At 43.2% G+C, this 23,280-nt stretch overlaps 3 protein-coding genes across 6 annotated transcripts in view; 2 read left to right on the forward strand and 1 right to left on the reverse strand.

Moving 5' to 3' along the window:
• The window catches only part of LOC145409769 (uncharacterized), a 265,348-nt gene that overhangs the window by 35,745 nt on the left and 206,323 nt on the right, over positions 1-23,280 (forward strand). The window lies entirely within an intron of this gene.
• Positions 1,991-13,221, forward strand: LOC145409783 (tRNA (guanine(27)-N(2))-dimethyltransferase-like). The gene is made up of 8 exons (XM_080280088.1): positions 1,991-2,150; positions 5,148-5,277; positions 6,246-6,382; positions 7,749-7,961; positions 8,213-8,403; positions 8,946-9,118; positions 11,032-11,335; positions 11,586-13,221. Exons 1-8 carry the CDS (start codon positions 2,044-2,046, stop codon positions 11,753-11,755), a joined length of 1,425 nt encoding a protein of 474 aa, XP_080136214.1. The 5' UTR covers positions 1,991-2,043; the 3' UTR covers positions 11,756-13,221.
• Rtnl1 (reticulon) overlaps positions 14,899-23,280 on the reverse strand; it is a 59,100-nt gene continuing 50,718 nt past the window's right edge. For all 4 annotated transcript variants that reach the window (XM_080280076.1, XM_080280077.1, XM_080280079.1 and 1 more), the window contains 2 exons: positions 22,047-22,222; positions 14,899-17,577 (listed from right to left, as the gene is read on the reverse strand). In XM_080280076.1, coding sequence (XP_080136202.1) covers positions 17,532-17,577; positions 22,047-22,222 — 222 coding nt within the window. In that variant the 3' untranslated portion in view covers positions 14,899-17,531. The remainder of the gene's footprint in view (positions 17,578-22,046; positions 22,223-23,280) is intronic.

The raw sequence follows: 23,280 nt of genomic DNA on the forward strand, positions 1-23,280 counted from the left end.
TCTAACGCGTGGAAGTGAAGCTTAGACCTTGTTGGAGGGACAAAAGTATAGAGTGACAGCAGTGCAAGTGAGTTACCGGTATCTGAGAGGAGCATGTGGAGCTACACGGAGAGACAGGCTGACAAATGAGGCAGTGAAGGAGCGTTGTGGTGTTACACGGATGCGGATGTCATAAGCAGCGTCAAAGAAATACACTGAGGTGGTTTGGCCGTGTGGAGAGGATGGAGAACTAGAGACTAATGAGGAGAGTGTATGTGAGTGAAGTGGAGGGGGGGAGAGGGAGGAGGAGACCGAGGGATGGAGTAGAGATATGTGAGAGGGGTGTATGAGCTGGGGGGTGGGCAGCGAAATAGCAGAGGACAGAGCGAAACAGAAGTGATTTGTTTGGCCACCCCTTATGGGATTAAGGCGTCCGGCTAGAGACAGACAGATGGAAAAAACGGAGCCATGTGGAGCTCCGTTTGAGAAGTTTCGTGTTCTTGATATGGCGTGTACTGTAATATGTGTTTGACTAAGTAGATGGTAGAACGGCGTTTGGTGATGTTCTTCATGCTTGGGTTTGATTTTGAAGATTAATTTGAGTCGGGGGAATACTGGAAGAAGAGTACGATGTGTGTCTTGTGTTGTTACTGCCAGATAGGTGTTGTGTAAGCCTGGTTAATGTGGTGGTTGTGGAGTGCTATGAAACCGTTTTGAGAGGGAGCAAGAGGGGGACATGAATGAATTTGTTGAAAATTAGGTGTTAAATTATCATGGATGGCGTGCTAAATAGTATTATGGATCTGTAGAAAGAATGATGTGCTGGGTCATCATTTTGTTTACGTTGTAGTTACGACTGTTCCAGGTTTCCAAATGTCGGCTATGCTGCAATGTCAGTAAGAGTTGCTGATTTTTTTGCCCTGAACTGCCAATGGAAAATTTATACAAGTGTAGCCCATGGGAAAAGACAGTGGCTGACATTACTGCTCCTTTTTTTTAATTTCAGAAAAAGTCACCCAGGGGATGTTAGAAGCACTGACCAACAAATACGACCGTAAATATTCACGGTTTACACTTCCTCTGGCTCTGAAGTTAACATAACACAGCTTCTTAATACTATATCAGAGATTTGATAGGTACTAGTACATAATTCACATTAAACCCTGTTTGCTGCAGTCTATCTCAACACTGTAAATAACATAACTGGCACATTACTCACCAATAAATAGGAGAGAAACAAACAATCCTCAGACGCACACTTCCCTGGACCCTCCAAAACATAATCCCAACTTGTCAACATATCAGACTTTGTTATAAATTCCTTTGCTAAGCTGAAATGAAGAAAAAAAGCTAACAATATCAATATTTTTGACCTATGACCTAAAGAATTAAAGTAATAACCAAAAAATTATCACAGTACTGTTGTGATAGCTTCATTCACTCCCATTAACTAAATAAACATTCACTTCACTACACACGCATATGGAAAAGTTTATTGAGATTAAAATAGTTTGACTAAGACTCTATAATGAAGAACATGAAGGGACGATATATACTAAATAATGCAACAATTTTGTGGGTAGTACGACACTTTTAAATTGGGGACCAAGTTGCCAACTTAGCATTATTCCCGTTACATCTTGAATTCCTCACTTCATTTAGCCATGATATTTGGCATCTAACTACAAGAAATTAAGCCATATTATAGGTATTTTCACAAGGTTGTAGTGATGCTCTAGGGATATCCTAGAATTAAGCCATATTATAGGTATTTTCACAAGGTTGTAGTGATGCTCTAGGGATATCTTAGAATTAAGCCATATTGTAGGTATTTTCACAAGGTTGTAATGATGCTCTAGGGATATTATAGAGACTTCTTTAACGTTTCTCGCGATTTTTTAGGCATTTCTTTCCTGAGAGACACTTTAGCAGGACATCCGAGCAAGTTTAGCGGTATGTAATTATAACCTTGGCAATGGTGTCCAAGCCTGCCTTCTCCGTCATAACAAAACCATCAACAACAATTTTGAAGTGAGGAGGCAGGAAATAGACGAGTTTGTGACCATGACCGAGGAAATTGAGGAGCATGGCGTGAGAATCAACATCAAAGGAACCATCCAGGCTCCTAAGAAGAATGAGGTGATGTTCAATTCCGAGATGATATTAAACAGGTATGCTGACTGATTTTAGTAGTTGTTAGGATTGTCCACTGGGTTTGACCTCGTGACAGCGACGATATCTTGTTTAATTTAATTCTGCTTAGTTATTAGTAGGTTATATGCAGCTGGGAACACCACTCCTAGCAAATGCATAGTGGCTAACAATGGTGGTCTTGTAATAGGTTGACTGCTTAGCTGGTAGTGTCCAAGGAAGCCTTCACGTGCTGGCAGATTTTTTTTTCTGTTTAATAGAACAAGGAAAACAAATGAATAAAAAAATAATATGGCCCAGCATTGCCAGCACCTCCACTGCCTGGTTATTCAAACATCCTTCAGCTCACAGTATTATTTCTGAATTACACCCAGCCAACATAGAGTGAAATTCATGTGTTCATTATTTAGTTTATGCAGTTTTCATTTTTCTTGTGTATCTGTTGCAAATGCACTTTTTAGAAGTGGATAAGGAGTGGGAGTGAGGGTAGTTCACTTGGTATTATTTTACAAGTGGACAATATGCAGTTTTGGAATATTAGCACCATTATCATATAGTATAGTCCCTAAGGATGACAAATAACCCCCCTTACCCCATTCGGAAATTGATTATTACTCCCCTAAGATAGGTTAGGTATGTTGGGTTTGGTTGGGTTAGTTTTATTGTGTTCGGTGAGGGGCATTTCCGACAAAAATGAAGGTCAGAAACATTCAAATCGCATCAAAAACTGCCAGAAAAATATATTGCACTACCTGGGGGGTGTATTGTCCACTTGTAAAAATGTACCGTTCAGTTCATGGCCCCATCTGTTATTGAATTTACGTCCAAACAAAATTTAATTAGTTTAGGTTAAGATAGATTAGGTTAAGTTAGATGGAATGAAAGATGAAGATAGGAGCTGGAGACCCCCCCCTCCCATCTCCTTATTTATGTACTGTAACGCTGGGTGGTAACCATATAACCAAACCGTACGTGCTCCCTACGTGTCAACAAGCGGGTTGGTGGAGGTTTAGTGCCCCTTCCCATAAAACAAATATCTATCTATCTATCTATTGCCAGACGCCATAATCCCTTAAGGGGTGGCCACATGACTTTGAGTTATTTGTTTTAAGGGGAGGGGCACTAACCCTCCACCAACCCACTTGTTCACAAGTAGGGAGCATGTAACTTGAGTCAAATGGCCACCCCTTACGGGATTATGGCGTCTGGCAATTAAAAAATATTAAAAATAAAAAAAATAATCATGTGTGATGAATGATTATAAGAAAAATTGCGTAGAATTGCTTAAATTCAACAATCAGCATATTAATTTCAGTGTCCGTTACTTGTGTGTATTTCCAAAAATTTGCCCAGCACCCTCCCTGTCCCCTAAAACGATGACAACTTGTGGCAAAAACAGTTTCAGTCAGATACAGTAAAACCTCGATATAATGCACTTCAGTTTGTCAGATACAGTGAAACCTCGATATAACGCACTTCAGTTTGTCAGATACAGTGAAACCTCGATATAACGCACTTCAGTTTGTCAGATACAGTGAAACCTCGATATAACGCACTTCAGTTTGTCAGATACAGTAAAACCTCGATATAACGCACTTCAGTTTGTCAGATACAGTAAAACCTCGATATAACGCACTTCAGTTTGTCAGATACAGTAAAACCTCGATATAACGCACTTCAGTTTGTCAGATACAGTAAAACCTCGATATAACGCACTTCAGTTTGTCAGATACAGTAAAACCTCGATATAACGGACTTTAGGTTGTCAGATACAGTAAAACCTCGATATAACGCACTTCAGTTTGTCAGATACAGTAAAACCTCGATATAACGCACTTCAGTTTGTCAGATACAGTAAAACCTCGATATAACGGACTTTAGGTTGTCAGATACAGTAAAACCTCGATATAACGCACTTCAGTTTGTCAGATACAGTAAAACCTCGATATAACGGACTTTAGGTTGTCAGATACAGTAAAACCTCGATACAATGGACTTTAGGTTGTCAGATACAGTAAAACCTCAATATAACAGACTTTAGGTTGTCAGATACAGTAAAACCTCAATATAATAAACTTCAGTGTACCCAAATGCATTTATCGGACACGAGGGGCTGATCGGACTAAGTTCTTATACAGTAATCAAAACACCTCATAGCTTGAGGGTCATTGGGGCTCTTGGCTGACTTTATCGAGGTGAACATTTACCCCAGCTTTCCGGGGATGGTAAGTTGCTGAACGTTTCACTCCTAATTCCCACTTTCTTCTCTTGGCTGATATTCTGAAGTTGTGAGAGGTTTGGTATGTTTCTCAAAGATAATAAAAGATCACTTAATATTTCACCATCTCTGCTTGTGATGAAGGTTTCTGAAGTCAGAAGACGCTATGGGAATGTACACCAACCATTACTTGTGATAATACAGATTTCATTATAAATATCCTGTTTCTTTTTTTGTTTTTTTCATTTATTTTGACATTTAAGACCTCAGTAAGCTGCAGAGAAATTTCCTGTAGCAATTTCAATGCCATCTCTAAATCCCATTTGTCAGCGGCCCAGATTCACATCACAGGTATGGAAAAAGTTGCAATATTCTGCATTACATCTGGGAATTCTGATGATGCCTTTGTGTATGAAGGTAAAGAAGTGCAGCACAGTGATCCTTGTAACTAGCATGTTTGTGTGTGTGTAAAGCCTGGTGGTAGTGTGTGTTGTAAGTGTACGGAGAGTTAAGGCAGTCTTCTCGTGTTTATGTTAGGATATCTTCAGGAAGGTAGACATGTGTACTTTAGTTAGGCTCCTCTGATGCAGGCGTAGAGATGCTTTCACACATTGACACTGGCATATCCCTGTACCACCAGTGTGCAGGTACAGATATCCCACACACTGTACCCTGAATGGAGTAATGTGGATTCCAGTAGGGCAGGTGCAGTGTGTTGTCTTTCAGGTTGATGTGTAGCTATTGCCAATGCCACCAGAACAACAGTGGTGGTGATAAGTAATGTGTTTGTGGTGTACAGGTCTGTGGTAATCTGTGCCTTGGCAGCGTACACTGAGTCAGGTCACTGCACCAACGACCAGGTCAGGTGTCTGGATGCCCTGGGTGCCACGGGGGTAGCAGGACTGGCATGGGCTCGACAGGTACCAAAGGTAAATTGCCAACCCACTGTAAGCATGGTAAAGTGAACAAAGGAAAAGTTTAATGGCCACATTGCCTGTAGGAAACCACATGAAACATTTACTGTAATTATTCACAATGCAGTGAAAAGTAATGCATGCACCCTCCTAAGTCAGCATTGCATGTACCGAGGTAAATGCTGTTAAATACGAACACTTTCCAACAAAATGCTCTTATTCCATGTAGTTTTTCCACACCCAGTCACCCAGTGTGAGGTCAGACTTTACAAAGCCATCATGATTATTTAACTTGCCAGTACTTTTTCTTCAGTCTGTTGTCAGCGTTCATTTTATTTTATTTTATTATTATTATTATTTTTAATTAGAACCATAGTGATGTCCATAAATATGCTTTTACTGTGGTTAAAAGATAGAAATCACATGGTGCTAAATCCAGACTGTAAATCAACCACCGATACTGTAACTCAAAGACAAATGGCCACTCCTTAAGAGATTATGATGTCTGGCTGTACATACATAGCTTATGGGTCATGCAGTAGAGGGAATCACATCCACAGTTGATCTTACATTATGATTCATACATACACTACCCATCGCAATATTGCTTTCATTTGTGTCACCAGTGAAGAATGGCATTGGCTGTTAAGACCCGGCTGCTGAAATAATTTGTGGAGAATCATAGTGGCTGTGTTATAAGTCATATTTATTGGGATGTTTGTCAGGTGGTTGGGTGAATGTGGAAAAATAAATGTAGAGGAAAAAACACCATAACAGAAAATTCAACAAAATCAACTTGCAAGGTTCATGTATCTGTCTGTCCATCTGTCTGTCTGTTTGTCAGTCTGTTTACAGTACAGTATCTGCCTGTCTATCTATCTGTCTTTGTCTTTGAGTTAGTTGTTTTACAGGGAGGGGCACTAACCCTTCAACAATCCACTTGTTAACTAAAGTACACTTATTCTCTATGTCTTCTGTCACAGGCTTCAGTTGTAATCAATGACCAGTTACCAGCAGCATCACAGAGGATAAAAGAGAACGCTGCATCAAATAATTTACAAGTAGAAGTGACCACAGAAGATGTCAGCGTACTCCTGCATCAGAGACCTTTTGATTTTGTGTAAGTTGGTTTAGGAGAGTGCACCAGTATGTGAGTAAGTGGAGGGGGAGAGAGGGAGGGGGAGGCCAAGGATGAGGTGGAGGGATGGAGTGGAGAGGTATATGAGAGAGGGTGGGATGAGTTGGGAGCAGGGCAGTGAAATGGCGGGGGACAGGGCGACATGGAGGCAGTTTGTTTGTGGCCACCCCTTATGGGATTAAGGCGTCTGGCAATAGATAGATAGATAGATGGTTCAGGAATTATGGGGTTTGTGGGCAGAGAGACAGGAGACTTTTGTGCTAATTCATGTGCCGTATTATTAGCTTTTTGTATTTTGTATGGCCGTGTGGAGAGGATGGAGAGCGAGACTAATGAGGAGAGCGTATGTGGGTGAGGTGGAGGGGTGGAGAAGGATGGGGAGACTGAGGATGATATGGAGGGATGGAGTGGAGAGGTATATGAGAAAGGGGGATGTGGGCTGGGAGCAGGGCAGGGAAATGGCAGAGGACAGGGTGACATGGAGGCGATTTGTCTGTGGCCACCCCTTACAGGATTAAGGTGTCTGGCAATAGATAAATAGATAGATAGTTTTTATGCCCATCATTGCAAGAGCGCTGTCTAAAGCTAATGTTGTTTTGAAGACCATCACTACAAGAGATCTTTCCAAGGCTGAATAAAGTGATGTGGCAGTAGCAAGAGTCAGGACAACAGCTTTATACCCTGCAGGATTAAAAGGAGTACCATAATATACCCTTTTAAGTGTGTAGTGTCCTACATAAATAATTTGTCTGTTAGAGCTTCCACGTTAACTCTGGACTCAGCCATCCTTAGGTGGGAAATTGTCTTTTTTTTTTTTTTAATGGGAAAGAATTAAAAACAAAGGCTTGCAGCTTACATATGGAAATTGCTGTCATCAAGAAAAAGTAGAGCCAACATCGATATTGTTCAGCACGAGATGACTAGACTCTGCATTTATGTGATTATAGGTGTTTGGAAGGGGGAAAGACAGGTTAAGGAAGACAGTTGCAGAAATTACTAATTGCATAGATGAAGGACAGAGTATCAGTTGCTTCCAAATTAAAGAGTTGGACAGAAGAGTGGTGTGTGTGTAGGTAGATGGGTGCTGTGTCCACTGTAAGAAGGAATAATAAACTGTGTTGTAATAATGACATTTGCCAACAGAATCCTGGCCTTCTAAAGTTCCACAAAATCCCTGTAGTTGTTGTGTTTGTTGTTGGTCATGCCTGGTGTGCTTAGCCTAGAAGACCCATTGACTGCATGTAGGCTTCTGCTTCTATGGGGTCATGATGATAGTGGATGGATGATGATTGATGATGGTAATGGATGATGATTGACAATTATCTAAAATACCTCATCTTGCCAACAGATTCCTGGACTGCTATGGTTCGTCAGTGCCATATCTCGACGCGGCTTTTCGCAACATTCCCAAACACGGCATCTTGGTCGTAACTTCGACTGATGACGCTGCGCTGTATGGAAAGGCCACGGATGTCACCCTAAGGAATTACGGTGGTTACGTCGTTAAAACTTCGTACGCAAAAGAGCTGGCAGCGAGACTTGTACTGGCTAGTGTTGTAAGGTTGGTTTAGGGTCGTCTGTTGGGATGTTTGTGTATCTGTGTACTATATGTATTTCTTCCTGTATCTCTCTCATGTGTGTATCTCTGTCTGCATCATCCTGTTTATATCTTCCTATATATCTCTCTCATGTGTGTATCTCTTTACAGTACCTTCATCCTTCTGTTTATATCTCCATATCTCTCTCTCATAAGTGTATCTCTACCTCTGTCATCATCATGGAGATGGTGATGATGTCCTTATGTCTTTACAGAGCAGCAGCCAAATGCAACAAGGGCATAGAGGTGTTGTGCTGTGTGGCGCTGAAGAGTTTCATCACAGTGGTGGTGCGTGTGGTGCGTGGTCCGTCCGCTGCCAATAAGTGCGTACGCAAAATCCGACGCATCATACACTGCTGTATGTGCGAGGACAGGGCATTCTACCCTGAGACTGTATACCCCATCGGTGAGTTGATGTGTGGCCTGGCAGAGAGACTAACAAGGAGAGTGAGTGAGGTGGAGGAGGCAAGAGGGAGGGGGAGGCTGAGGATGAGATGGAGAGATGGAGTGGAGAATGAAACTAACAGAGAGTGGTGGAGGGGAGAGGGAGGGGAAGACTGAGAAAGAGATGGAGGAATGGAGTGGAGAGGGTGTAGAGAGACTAACAAGGAGTGTATGTGAGTGAGGTGGATGGGGGAGAGGGAGGTGGAGACTGAGGATGAGATGGAGGGATGGAGAGGGTGCAGAATGATAGACTAACAAGGAGAGTGTATGAGTGAGGTGGAGGGGGGGAGAGGGAGGGGGAGACTGAGGAGATGGAGGGATGGAGTGGAGAGGTACTGGTATATGAGAGAGGGAGGTGTGGGCTGGGGGGAGGGCAGCAAAATGACATCTGAACAAACTCAAAATTAACCAAACCAAAAGACAAAAATTGTCCAACCAGACCTAAAGAAATTGGAGGTGTCAGAAAGCGCAATAATATCGTTTGTTTTGTTTTTTTCTCGGCAGAACAACCGTACTCGCTGCTGTCATGTTTGTGCCGCAGCAAGAGCAGAGGCAAGGTGGCGGTGGAGCTGGGTCCGGTGTGGTGTGATGAAATATTTGATCCGTGCTTCTGTCAGGATATGCTCACCCACGCCACAAACCTCCACCTCTCACACAAAGTTATCAGTCTACTACAGGTACGTTTTTTGTTGGTACCCATGCATTTAGGCTGCCATCCCTCCGCATACCACTCATATTCATTCTCTATCTTGCCTTTATATCTCTCTCTCCCTCCATCTAGCCTTGATATCTCTCTCCCTCCATCTAGCCTTGATATCTCTCTCCCTCCATCTAGCCTTGATATCTCTCTCCCTCCATCTAGCCTTGATATCTCTCTCCCTCCATCTAGCCTTTATATCTCTCTCCCTCCATCTAGCCTTTATATCTCTCTCCCTCCATCTAGCCTTGATATCTCTCCCTGTACCTCATCCATGGTGTCTCTGTCTTTCTCCACTGTCATTCTTGTTCTTCCTCTGGCCTTTATCTCTCTCCCCCTCCACCTCCTCCTTGGTGTCTGTCTCTCTTCATTTATTCCACTCTCCTGTACATCAATCCAGTACAGCTGGGTTTGGTGTAGTGTGATGTGACTCATGATCCTTTTACCATAGATTTACTCAAGTCATGAAGCAGCACCTCGAGCGCGCGCACGCACGCACGCACGCACGCACACACACACACACACACACACACACACACACACACACACACACACACACACACACACACACACACACACACACACACACACACACACACACACACACACACACACACACACACACACACACACACACACACACACACACACACACACACACACACACACACACACACACACACACACACACACACACACACACACACACACACACACACACACACACACACACACACACACACACACACACACACACACACACACACACACACACACACACACACACACACACACACACACACACACACACACACACACACACACACACACACACACACACACACACACACACACACACACACACACACACACACACACACACACACACACACACACACACACACACACACACACACACACACACACACACACACACACACACACACACACACACACACACACACACACACACACACACACACACACACACACACACACACACACACACACACACACACACACACACACACACACACACACACACACACACACACACACACACACACACACACACACACACACACACACACACACACACACACACACACACACACACACACACACACACACACACACACACACACACACACACACACACACACACACACACACACACACACACACACACACACACACACACACACACACACACACACACACACACACACACACACACACACACACACACACACACAACTACCCTCATACAAACAAGTGTCACCTACCTCTGTTCCTGTCTTTTAATGTGTCAAGTGTGATGCCATAATCCTAGAGGGTGTGGCCACAATCAATCACTTCACACCCAGATTTCCACCCTCACGCAGCCCTCCCCCCACCCCACACCACCCTCATTCATATAGCTCCCCACCCAATCCCTGGTCTCCCTCTCCTCCACAGCATCTTCAGTGTTCCCCTCTCACTGTACTTTATCCCTCTTTTCCTTCCAGTCCTTAATCCCCTTCTTTCCCTCAACCTCATATTCAGTCTTCCCCTCCCCCGCACTCACAGTCTCCTTGTGACACTGTGTACCCTGGGTGGAGCAGCTGCAGCATACACCCAGGAGCCAAACCACCTCATTATTTTTCTGTACCTTGTCATGGAAAAGAACATAATGGGGTGCTGGATCTCTTCATGGTTGGACGGCACCACAGAACCACTTGCTTACCTGTGGTTGATGGGTCTGCTTGGCCAAACAGAGAGGAGTTTTAAGCAGCAATATCAACACTCCTAGTCAGTCTCTCTGTCTTCATTCTCTCAACAAGGGCAGACCATCTCAGAGTACTTTTATTCCAACACATCCACGTCAAGTCAGTGTTTTCTTCCTGTCCTCAGACAATAGTGAGTGAGGCGGGGTGCAAAGACTACCCCAGCAGTGACGTCAGCGTGGATAAGGAGAACACGCTTCTGGAGGGACACGAGGACAGCACAGAGGTGGCGGAGGAGGAGGAGGAAGAGGAGGAGGATCTACACGGTCAGTCATACCAGTCGCTGAGTCAGTCGTATCAGTCACTGGGTCAGTCTTATCAGTCACTGGAGGACACTGATATAGAGAGATCACCCAAACGTTTGAAGGTGGAGCAGCCTGTGTTGAGATCGCCTGCGTTCTATTTCAACCTACACCGACACTCACCAAAAGGTACGGCTAGCAATGGTTATCACTCTATTATTATTATTACTACTGCTACTACTACTAGATGGATGCATGGATTATTATTACTGCTGCTACTACTATCTATCCATTCATTGTTCAGCCGTAGTATTGCAGAAGGAGCATAGGAGTCTTGATAAGGGTATATAATGTACACACTTCCATACAGCACTAGAACCGTACGTATAACAATAATAATAATAATAAAGGCAGCCCTGATAGTGTGTTTTATATGCAGGTCACGATCTTGGCAAAATCAACAAGGTGGTGGAGCAACTCAGACGTGCCAAGTACAAAGCCAGTCGCACCCACTTCGACCCTGAGGCCATCCGCACCAACTGTTCTCTGGATCACTTCACAACACTGCTGGCTGAGTTCTCCAAGGCACAGAAGGTCACCCCCAATTGAGTCCCTGTGTTAGAGTCAAGGTATTTCGGACTGGCATTTGTGTTCCGTAGTTTTCTTCCTCTATAGATAATCTCTGTGATAATCTCAATACAGTATCTCACGTACAGTTGTTCCCATGTTTACACTTTCGAAAACTCTCTTTTTATTTTGGAGAAGCATTTATAAAGTTGCTGAAACAATGGTATTTCAGTTTCTGCCTGTGTACATATATTCACTAATGATTTGTATATATTTTACCTTGAATATCAATCACTTTCAACTACCCTGGATCCCAGTTACATTTTTAAGTAGAGGAGCAGCTGTATCTTGTCTATGTTCAGTTGTAGTCAGTGGTTCTTTTGCATGTGTACCTGGATGCTGCTTGGCCCTGGGTAGAGGTGTCAGAATTAAAAAGCAGGATTCCAACATGCTTGCATAGGAGTCATTGTGAGGGAGGAGGAGGATGTGAGTGAAGCAAGATGTTAGCATAAAGTGGCCTGGAGATGGTTCTGTCATGCCCATCCCAATTAAGGGCAGAGGACAAGGCATTGGAGATGATGATTATAGGATAGCAAGCTGAGAGGGTGTAAAGGAACTACTGACTGCAAATGTTAGGAATGTTTAACTGACAAGCATAGGCCATTTTAACCCCATCCCTACCATGGCATCTCTTATACTCCACTGTACTGTATTCTGTGATTGTTTGCAAAGTGAGAGGTGTCATGTTGAAGTGGTGGACCTTATCAATTGTCTATTTTTCTCTTTCCTGCCGACATGGGACGTCATCAGTTTAGAGACTTTGTACTGGAGGGGGTTCAGTATAGGCCTGTATTCCCATTGGGTACAGAGGCTGCCTGACATCACTTCCATAGAGATTTATTTTTGGATATGACTGGTAAATATCCTGTTATTTATGCACAGTATGGCAGTGTTAGGATATATGTAACATAGAATAGGACAGTAAGGTGTAATAAGCAAAATAAGTCACTTAGGAAAAGGTGTTAGGGAGCTTCCTTACCCAATGAGAATACAAACCATAGCCTTCATTACCCGCTTCACCACTGTAATGCTCTCTGAAGCCAAGCAAGTGTGTGGCAGCAGCAAGAAATGAAAATCGGGTAATCCAATTGAACCATTAAATGATCTCATAGGTTTTCACTAGTGTTAGAGTTTATATAGCCTTCCTTCACTTCGAGTACATCATTTTCATTGTATTATCGCTGCTGCCAGAGTGTTGGGTTAAATTTAGGTGAGGGCGTTTGTGTTGAAGGGACGTGTTAAGGCTTCATCTAACCCTCCAGCCCAAAAAGACTAAGTTGAATATAATTATGAGACAGCAAGAGCAAAATGAAACCCACAACAATGAGCTGAGTGAGGCAGTGTACAGTATTCCTTTTATTTCTTTGTCATACGAATGATCTTTACTGATCTTGTAATATAGTTCATTATTGTTATGTACAGCCAATGGTACAAATGATTAGATGTTAGGTTGACTTCCAGAAAATGTAAAAATACACTTGTATAAATCAATAAAACATTTTGAAATAGAGTATTGCATATGTGATATAAAATATTAGTTACAGGCAATCCTGTTTTACATCTTTGAAGGTGAAGGACCTAAGACTAGGTTAGCTTAGTCCAGTACAGTTAAGGATAGATGGCCAGCCTACTTCCATTGCCACCTCCGTCTCCTGTTGTGGATCACACCAGTACAAGGCCAGCACTCCAGTTGAGGCATTCTGTCCTAACCACCGGATCTCCAGGTGACAAAAAGTTCAGCGATCATGATATAAGCTGCCTCCAAGTTAGCCGTTTAGCTGTGAAGTTTGTGGACCAAAAGCATCTGTTGTAAGTTGGAATAACACAAAGTTTGTCTCAGTCAGAAAGCAAACCATATAGTTTTTAATGTTTTTCTTTGCCCAAGGCTTATCTTGATCACTGTCGTGGCCCCAGGCTCACTTAGACATGAACCTGGTGGACTGTAGGCTTTAACTGCCCCTCTGCCACAGTCCACAATCGTTCTTTTTGGTGATAGGGAGGAGTTAAGGAATGTTTGTAGTTGTTGCATAACCCCAGTCTGTCTGGCTGAGCCGAGTCATCAATAGTAACTGGTTCAGTGGGCCATCCTGCAGGTACAGGACATACGCCGTGTAAGGAACCGATGCCTTCTTTTGTTAGTCAGCACCTCACTAGGGTCAGACCAGAGTCCTTCCTGTGGCAAGGTGCAGGGAAATATGAAGTTGGCTCATGAGTGGATGCCACAGCTGCCTCATCCTACCCAGGGTACACACCACCACATGTAGGCTCCTCATCTACATAGTCACCTGGATATATTGGTGCTGCCGTGTGAAGTGGTCCATCTCCACCACCTGATCAATGTAAACTTGTTCAGCATTACTTGTAATAATCCATCCATCCATCATCCAGTCCTGTGTTGCCCCATGAGGAGTGTAGGAGCCCCGGGCCAGGCAAGTTGGTCCCGACATTTAAGACAAGAGTGACCAGCCTCACTCATCCCTGAGTGGCAGTACATGAGCAATAAACCCCAACCATCCCTTGGATGTAAACCCGCACTGTCTCAATCCGATTGGAGCACCTTAATTACCCACTAAACCACCAGGTGCCATAAGTTGGTTATATGGTTACCACCCAGTGTAGTAAATGATTTCCTGGTGTACAGGAAACCATTTGGCTTATCCCTCAGTGTAGGGTCACCCACAGGCAGAAGGAAGAGGAAAGAATGAAGGAAAGCCTGAAGAGGGAGTGTAAAGCCACCCTTAGGCAAAATGAAAGGGAAAGAATGAAGGAAAGATGGATGGATGGATTAATCCCCGAGCTAGACCTCATCAGATCATATAGCCCTGCTAGGGTTACAGGAGAGCGCTACCCCTCCCAGCACAGCAGCCACCGGGCGGGGCGCAAACTCGCAACCTCACGATTACGAGCCTGACACCCTACCACCGTGCTCCCAATGAAGGAAAGAACAACAAGAGGAAGGATGGAAGAGAGGAAAGGGTAGACACCCAAAGCAGCACTATATTGAGTGAGTGGGTGATGAGTACCCCCACCTACTTGTAATAAAAATACAGTATTTGTATGTCATGGCTAGAGTTAAGTTGGATGGTGCACAGTGAGGCAACATCATCTGCAAATGAATCAAGATGTAAATCATATATTTTATTTGATAGTACAGCAAATTTACTGTTGTTTGTGACAGTAAAGTATGCAATATGAAAGAACACTTAAGGTATTTAGAAAACCTTTTCAACTGATACATATTTTTTATGTATTTTTATATATATATATTTTCTACCCATTACCCAAATATAAATAAAAGTATTGGTTGCAGCTTTACAGTTACCTTTAGGAGAAACATTAGACATAAAATGATTTCCATAAATGCTTCTTCAAACCAAACTTCATTAAGAGAAATATAAGAAGTAAACCAGTGACCTCTATCAAGCTCTGAATCACTGAGCCTATGTTAACCCCTTCAGTATGATGATATAGTTGACAATTTATGCTTGCTGTCTCCATATGATTTTACTCAGCTTAAAAGACACATTTCAAATTGGGTGAATCTGATCCAGCACTGATCTTCAATACAGGAGTTGGATAAGAAAAGAGAAGCAAAGTAAAAAGGCATTACAGAATTGAAGACTCCATCATCATCATCATCTAATTTTGTCTTGTTACGCCTGTACAGTTTCCATCAGCTTTGGACGGCCTCTCTTACTGAATGGGAAGGCAATCTCTAACCACTGTAGTTCAGATCTAACTCGGAATCGTGTGGAGAGAACAAGAATAAAATACAATCATCATCATCAATCTGAAAGGGTTAATGATGCTTTAATATATTGAAGCTTTGTGGTAAATAACTTAGGCAAGCAACACTAGTTAACCACTTCCCTGCAGTGACAAATTCATCTTATCCCTACTGTCTTCTCACAATTTTATTCCGCTAAGTAGCGACTTCTGTGAACGCTGAGGTTCATAAAAAGCCTTCAAGATATTTCCTGAGTGGCATAAAATCATTTGGAGGCAGCAGGAATAACATAAAAATTCATTACCACACTGAAGGGGTGGACGCCCACTTCACAAGTTACAAGAGAACACACATCAAAATGGAAGCAGGTTTTCTCATACACAGATAGATTTTACAGGTGATTAAATATATAAAAAAAATCATATCACTACTCTTATACTGTTTTATAAAAGTATATGCAGTCAGAACAGCACAAATCAGGTCTATGGAAAATCAAAAGCATCAATTCTATAAATTAAAGAAGACAGATCTTAGAAGACGAGACGACCGACAGATCTTTCACACGTTTTGGCAATATTCTACAGTAACCTTAATACAGCCATATTGAAGCAAATGAAACGGGTTTATTCATCAACTTAAAACACGATTGCATTGATACACTTTTCACAGTTCTATTGGTTTAAAATTAGAAGGGAATTATTCTACAGAGAACAATAATGCAATGACTATACAGAGGAGTTGTATGTCACACAGTCTTCCTCACCCTTGGTTGTGTGGCATGGGTACCGTCCTGGGCCAGCACTCACAGACAATTAATTCCCTCCTGTAACTTACGATTTGTTTCACAGGAAGGACAACCAAAGGCAAACACAGCCTTCCCACATCTCTTGTTCCTCCTACATAAATCAGTCATAGTCACAGCAGGGAACTTACTGTAAATCAGTGAATTTTGCCCCCGTGCTTCCCTCAGTGTCTCGTACAAACTCAAGGTTTAAAACTCTGGTCCCATATTTGTTATGTTATGGGAGATGTATAAAGAAGTGAAAATTATCTTTGTAAACTAAAACCCCATGATCTGTTGTACAATCCACTAATGACAGTTAGGAGACTCAGCAATGATATGCATCCCTCTGATCTAAAACATCAGAAGGGTGAATTTCAGTGCCAGGCGATCAACCATCTCCATAACACAAGCATGAATATGGAAAAGACTTTTGCCCCTGAAGGAACTTCCTCATGCAAATTACAGAGTGACTCTGTAATGCTAACTCTTACACCAAGACAAGCAAGCAAAGGTGAGAATCTTTATAAGAGATGATCATAGGTAGAGCATCAGCATCAGCAGCAAGCATCACTATCCTTCAGTACTACCAGCTGGCAACACCTATGTCATCTTAACACATGTCTCATTGAATCACATCAATTGGTTTAGTCCTCCCTAAGCCTCACATGAATAGTTGCTGGGTTTATTTAGGCTCTATAATTACACTAATTCCATAATCTCTGTAATATTAAGATAAAATTTTTGTTAAATAACAAGGTTGACATACTATCAAAACATTAATGGCAGCAGTACAATAGAGTACAGTACATTCCCAGCTTAAAATACACCGTGATAGAAGGGAGCAGCAGTGCACACTTGGCCACAACACAAAGTTGGTTCCCAAATAGGGTCACTTGCACACTGGCCGAGATTCTCCTCAGTTAACGAGGCCGTCGAACACCTCTTCCCTACCAATTTTATTTACATATTACACCTTATATTCTCTTTCATGTTATTTATTTATCTGTTATACTGAAACAGATGGCATAAATAACACACAAGAAGATATTACTGTATCAACAACAGAAATAAAACAGTTAAGGAAGAGGTGTAAGAAAATCTCCCTAACTCACGAGAATGCCAGCCACCGACAATATGTACGCTTATGTTGGAGGTGGTGCAGTAGGCTGAGGCTGGGACGCACCGGTGGTTCGATGTGGCACACGAACACAGATGCACTCACAATATCACACACGAATTTCTCACTCTTACTGGGCCTTCTCCTTGCTGCCAATAGGGAGAGCAGCCTTCACCCTGGGGAAAGTACAATTATTCATCAGATTGGAATATGGTGATAACTTTATGAAATACAACAACACTACAACTAAACAAATATCAAAACCATTCCTCATTTGGTATGAACTCATGGGGCACCTTTAGGAGGGAGACTAATGCAGCTGCACCAATTAATGTACCAACTGTATCAAGTGAAAGATTCATTTTCATACATTCAGAAGTCTGGAATCGAGACGCTGTAACTCCATTATATTAACACTGTACAAACAAGTTCATCCCAAGGTTTGTATCGTACTCGGTCAGTGACGTCAGATCAAGTCAGTGTTAAACCTATATCACTCCTTGTCTATCACTGTCATCACCTTCCACTGAGCTACCCAAGCAGGAGGTACATCAACTCTATCTGTCTATCTATCTATTGCCAGACGCCTCAATCCCGTACGAGGTGGCCACAAACAAATCGCCTCCACGTCACCCTGTCCCCTGCCATTTCACTGCCCTGCTCCCAACTCACCCCCCTCTCTCATATACCTCTCCAATCCATCCCTCCATCTCATCCTCGGCCTCCCCCTCCCTCTCCCCCCCTCCACCTCACTCACAGACACTCTCCTTGTCAGTCTCTCACCCTCCATCCTCTCCACATGGCCAAACCACCTCAGTGTATTCCTCCTAATGCTTCCTATCACATCCACATCCACACCACAACGCTCCTTTATATCCTCAATTGTCAGCCTGTCTCTCCATGTGACTCCACAGGCTCCTCTTAAATAACTCATTTCCACTGCTCTCACTCTTGACTTGTGTCCTTCCAACAACGTCCAAGCTTCACTTCCATACGTTAGAGTTGGTATCATAATACTGTCATGTAGTAACTTTTTCACTTCCATGCTCACTTCCCTGTTTCTTATCACTGCTTTCGAAGAACCAGCAACCTTTCTTCCCTGCTGCACCCTTTCAAGCACTTCAGCCTCCAAACCTCCATCCTTACTCATCACACTACCCAAGTACCTAAACGTACTCACATTTTCCATTTCCTCATCATCCAACCTCGCTGTACATTCACTGACTTCACCTCTCTCAAAGACCATAACTTTACTCTTCCCTACATTCACCTTTAGATTCCGTTTCTTACACACTCTCCCAAACTCATCCACCAAGCCTTGCAGCTCCCCTTCGTCTTCACTCAACAACACAGTATCATCTGCAAACAACAGTACAGGGAGTTTCCAAACACTACCCTCTCTCACCAGGGCCACTCCAACATCCACTGCCCTACCTTGTACCTCTTTTATTACCCCATCCATGTACAGATTGAACAACCATGGAGACATGACACATCCCTGTTTCAACCCAACCTTCAAAGAGAAAAATTCACTCAGTTCACCATCCACACGCACTGCAGCCTTCGCACCACCATACATACTCTTCACAGCATTCAACAACTTCCCATCTACTCCATATATTAATACTTTCCACAATCCTTGTCTATCCACCCTGTCATATGCTTTCTCCAAATCCATGAAAGCCACATACAACTTCTTTCCCTTCTCTAGAAACTTTTCCACTAAAGATCTAAGAATGAATATCTGATCTACACAACCTCTTCCCTTCCTAAAGTCTCCCTGTTCTTCTCCAACTACTTCCTCTCTTATTTCCCTAACTCTGTCAATAAGTAAACATCAACTCCTTTCTGTTTATGCAGAGGTTTGTGAACTGACTTCTATTTATTTATATTAACCCCCCCCCCCCTACAGGTCCCATCTAAAGACTTTTCTAGTTGAGCCAGTGTACTCTCTGAATACTCCTGCCTTGCCATCCCAAAGCACACCTATACCTGCATAATATAATATATCCAATATATCACTATCTGCAGGTGGTTTTGTTGTGGCCTCTAGTTCACCTGAAATGTAAACCTGGTGGACTGCAGGCTGAAGGTGCTATCCCTCACTTCAGGGTATCTGATACACCAAAAACATTCACCACGTTCTGTAGCTTCGCATAAACGTATCAGATAGACAAAAAAATATTACAACTTAGTTTGAAACACACTGAAAAATCAGATATAATACACACCAGCTAAGCCTCTGCTACAGAACAGTTAACAGAAAACTAACAAACACCGCTACTCTACAGCACAGAAAATCAAAACTGGTACGCTGTCAAAGAAAATACCAGAACAAGTAATGAAAACGTCTGGCCAAGTCAATTTCAGAAATCACTAACCCAAAAATGAGATGGAGGGATGGGGTGGAGAGGTATATGAGAGAGGGGGGTGTGAGCTGGGAGCAAGGCAGTGAAATGCCTGGGAACAGGGTGACATGGAGGCGATTTGTTTGTGGCCACCCCATACGGGATTAAGTCTTCTGGCAATAGACAGACAGACAGACTAGTCTGGGGCCAGTCAATTCCAAGCAAAATCTTCCCATCCTGCTGTCATACCTAAACCATTTTAACATCATTATACTCTATAAATAACATACAAAATGACATTAGCCACTTGTATACAAAAAATAAATTGGTGAGGAAGAGGTGTTAGGGGGTGTTCCTAATTCCTTAACCATCATGTATACAAGCCTTGCACTGCGGGGGTTGACTGGAGTCAGCAGAAATTCTGTTCTACCTATTGCCAGACGCCTGAATCCCATCAGAGGTAGCCACAAACAAACTGCCTCCATGTCACCCTGTCCCCTGCCATTTCACTGCCCTATTCCCAGCTCACACCCCCCTCTCTCATATACCTCTCCACTCCATCCCTCCATCTCATCCTTGGCCTCCCCCACTCCACCTCACTCACATATACTCTCCTCGTTAGTCTCTTGCCCTCCATCCTCTCCACATGGCCAAATCACCTCAATGTATTTCCCCAAACGCTACCACATAACACTTTCCAATTCAGTACAGCAGCAGCATTAGTTAAAAAATCATCAGGTAAAGGAAAGAATAATATTTGACGTTACTGAACAAGTTGAAAGATGCGGACAAAGATTTAGCAGCGGAAAACAACTGTAGAGAAAATAGGAATTCATGAACGATATCTTCCTTTATAAACCTGTGCCCCTGGACCAAGTGAGTAAATACAGCATGATGATTATGGCATCTGGCTATAGATGGATGGATATATAGAAAGACAGATAGATACATTGATATATAGATAGATAGACAGATGTTTGTGGACCTTATATTATCCACATTTACTGACTAAACAAGAAGGTATTGGCGGGTAGGATCACTGACCAAACTGAACAACTAAGAGGTAAGTTGGCCTATTCTTCCCCCTCCCCTTTCTGAATACTGGATCTGCAGTATCAACATGGCCACCCACAGCAAGACACTGCTATACAAATATAATAAAAGCCCTCACATTTTTTTAATTATTATTATTATTTTTTTCAATGCAAGGAAGAAGGAACCAAGAGCCTGTAAATTGTCCCTCTAAAAAAATAAATGAATAAATAAAAATCTATCTATCTATCTATCTATGTATTGCCAGACGCCTCAATCCCGTTTGGGGTGGCCACAAACAAATCACCCTGTCCCCCGCCATTTCACTGCCCTGCTCCCAACTCACACCCCCCTCTCTCATATACCTCTCCACCCCATCCCTCCATCTCATCCTCGACCTCCCCCTCCCTCTTCCCCCCTCCACCTCACTCACATACACTCTCTTCGTCAGTCTTTCACCCTCCATCCTCTCCACATGGCCAAACCACCTCAGTGTGTTCCTCATAACGCTTCCTATCACATCCACATCCACACCACAATGCTCCTTTATATCCTCATTTGTCAGCCTGTCTCTCCACGTGACTCCACAGGCTCCTCTTAAATAACTCATTTCCACTGCTCTCACTCTTGACTTGTGTCCTTCCAACAATGTCCAAGCTTCACTTCCATACGTTAGAGTTGGTATCACAATACTGTCATGTAGTAACTTTTTCACTTCCATGCTCACTTCCCTGTTTCTTATCACTGCTTTCAAGGAACCAGCAACCTTTCTTCCCTGCTGTACCCTTTCAAGCACTTCACCCTCCAAACCTCCATCCTTACTCATCACACTACCCAAGTACTTAAACGTACTCACATTTTCCAATTCCTCACCATCCAACCTCTGTTCATTTTGAGATGCCTGGACACACTGCGTTTGAAATACTGGAGATCATAGGCAGTAGGAAATACTGACAGAGGGAAGCCTGGTAAGTGTGATGCCTATCTATCTACCTATAGCCAGATGCCATGATCCCGTAAAGGGTGGATGTTTGTCTCCGAGTTAGTTGCTTTACGGGGAGAGGCGCTAACTCTCCACCAACCCACTTGTTGACACAGGGAGTATGTGTGAGTTGGCTATATGGTTACCACCCAGCACTGTAAATGGTTTAGGCTGGTTTTAGTGAAAAGGATTGCAATGAAACATGACTCTGGCCTCAGTTGGATCTAAAACAAACGAACACACTAGTGACGGCCATCAGACTAGCAATGCAGCGTTGACTCACTTGGACATGATGTCGTTGACCTGTGTGCGAACGAGGCCAACATACTGGTCAATCTGTGCCTGGTTCTGTTCATACACCTTGGGCAGAGAGAAGAGGGCCACCACAGCCAGGATGACCAGCGTAAGGCCGTTGAACCACGCACCAAGGTAGGTCAGGCACCACAGCAAGCAGCCAAACTGAAAAAGAATCACTCGAATTAAGACTGGTGTACTGTTTGTCATGGTACTTGATGCCCTCTCACATGACTTCAGAAATGGACTCCTGTGGGAGATGTTGTATGCTGATGATTTGGTGCTGATTGCAGAGAATGAAAGGGAGGTGGAGGAAAGATTTAGGAAGAGGAGAGATGGTATGGAGCACAAGGGCTTAAGGGTAAATGCAGATAAAACAAAAGTGATGGTAACTAGGGCTGGTGGCGGTGCTGTCAAAGAAAAGGGAGAGTGGCCATGTGCAATTTGCCACAAGGGTGGATGTAATTCCATCTTGTGCAGTGTTTGTGATAAGTGGGTGCATAAGAGATGTAGTGGTATTAGAGGTAGACTGCGAGATAATGCTGATTTCATGTGTGTGGTGTGTTGGGGAGAGCAGGTTGAGATTGTCAGGCGTGAAAGGATTGAACTTGCTGGTGAGTCTCTTGAGTGTGTGGAAGAGTTTTGTTATTTGGGAGACATGTTATGTGCTGGAGGTGGGGCTGGAGCTAGCTCTGTGGCTAGAGTGAGGAGTGGTTGGAAGAAGTTCAGGGAGCTGTTGCCTCTCCTGACATTGAGAGGGCTCTCCCTCCGTGCTAAGGGATCATTGTATGCGGCATGTGTTAGGAGTGTGATGCTGCATGGTAGTGACACCTGGGCAGTAAAGGATGAGGATATTTGTAAACTCAAACATACAGAAATGACAATGATTGGATGGATGTGCAGCACATTCTTGTATGCAAGGCCTGGGGGGCTAGGTTTATGATGGAAGAGTGAAGAGGATGGATGGGACTGGAGTGTATTGGTGTTGTGCTGAGGAGAGGCAGACAGAGATAGTCTGGGCATGTGAAGAGGATGAGGATAACAGTTGGGTGCAGAAGGTGAGAGTGTGAATGTCAGGGGTTGAGTTGCAAGAGGCAAACCAAAAAAGACCCAGGATGAGGTCAAAGTGTGTGACCTCAGGAATTAGGAACTGAATAGGTAGGCTGCCAGAGACTAGCAGCAGGAAGAACCACCATTAGATGACCAAGGCTGACACATGCATG

Source organism: Coenobita brevimanus, chromosome 83 (genome assembly GCF_032717465.1).
Source record: "Coenobita brevimanus isolate Jiangsu-jjx chromosome 83, ASM3271746v2, whole genome shotgun sequence".
In the NCBI taxonomy this organism is placed as follows: domain Eukaryota; kingdom Metazoa; phylum Arthropoda; class Malacostraca; order Decapoda; family Coenobitidae; genus Coenobita; species Coenobita brevimanus.

Coding starts and splice junctions, on each gene's coding strand:
- LOC145409783 (XM_080280088.1), top strand. CDS start 2,044: ATGACCGAGGAAATTGAGGAGCATGGCGTGAGAATCAACATCAAAGGA. Junction 8,404..8,945: donor TGAGACTGTATACCCCATCG/GTGAGTTGATGT, acceptor TTTTCTCGGCAG/AACAACCGTACTCGCTGCTG. Junction 9,119..11,031: donor AAGTTATCAGTCTACTACAG/GTACGTTTTTTG, acceptor TCCTGTCCTCAG/ACAATAGTGAGTGAGGCGGG.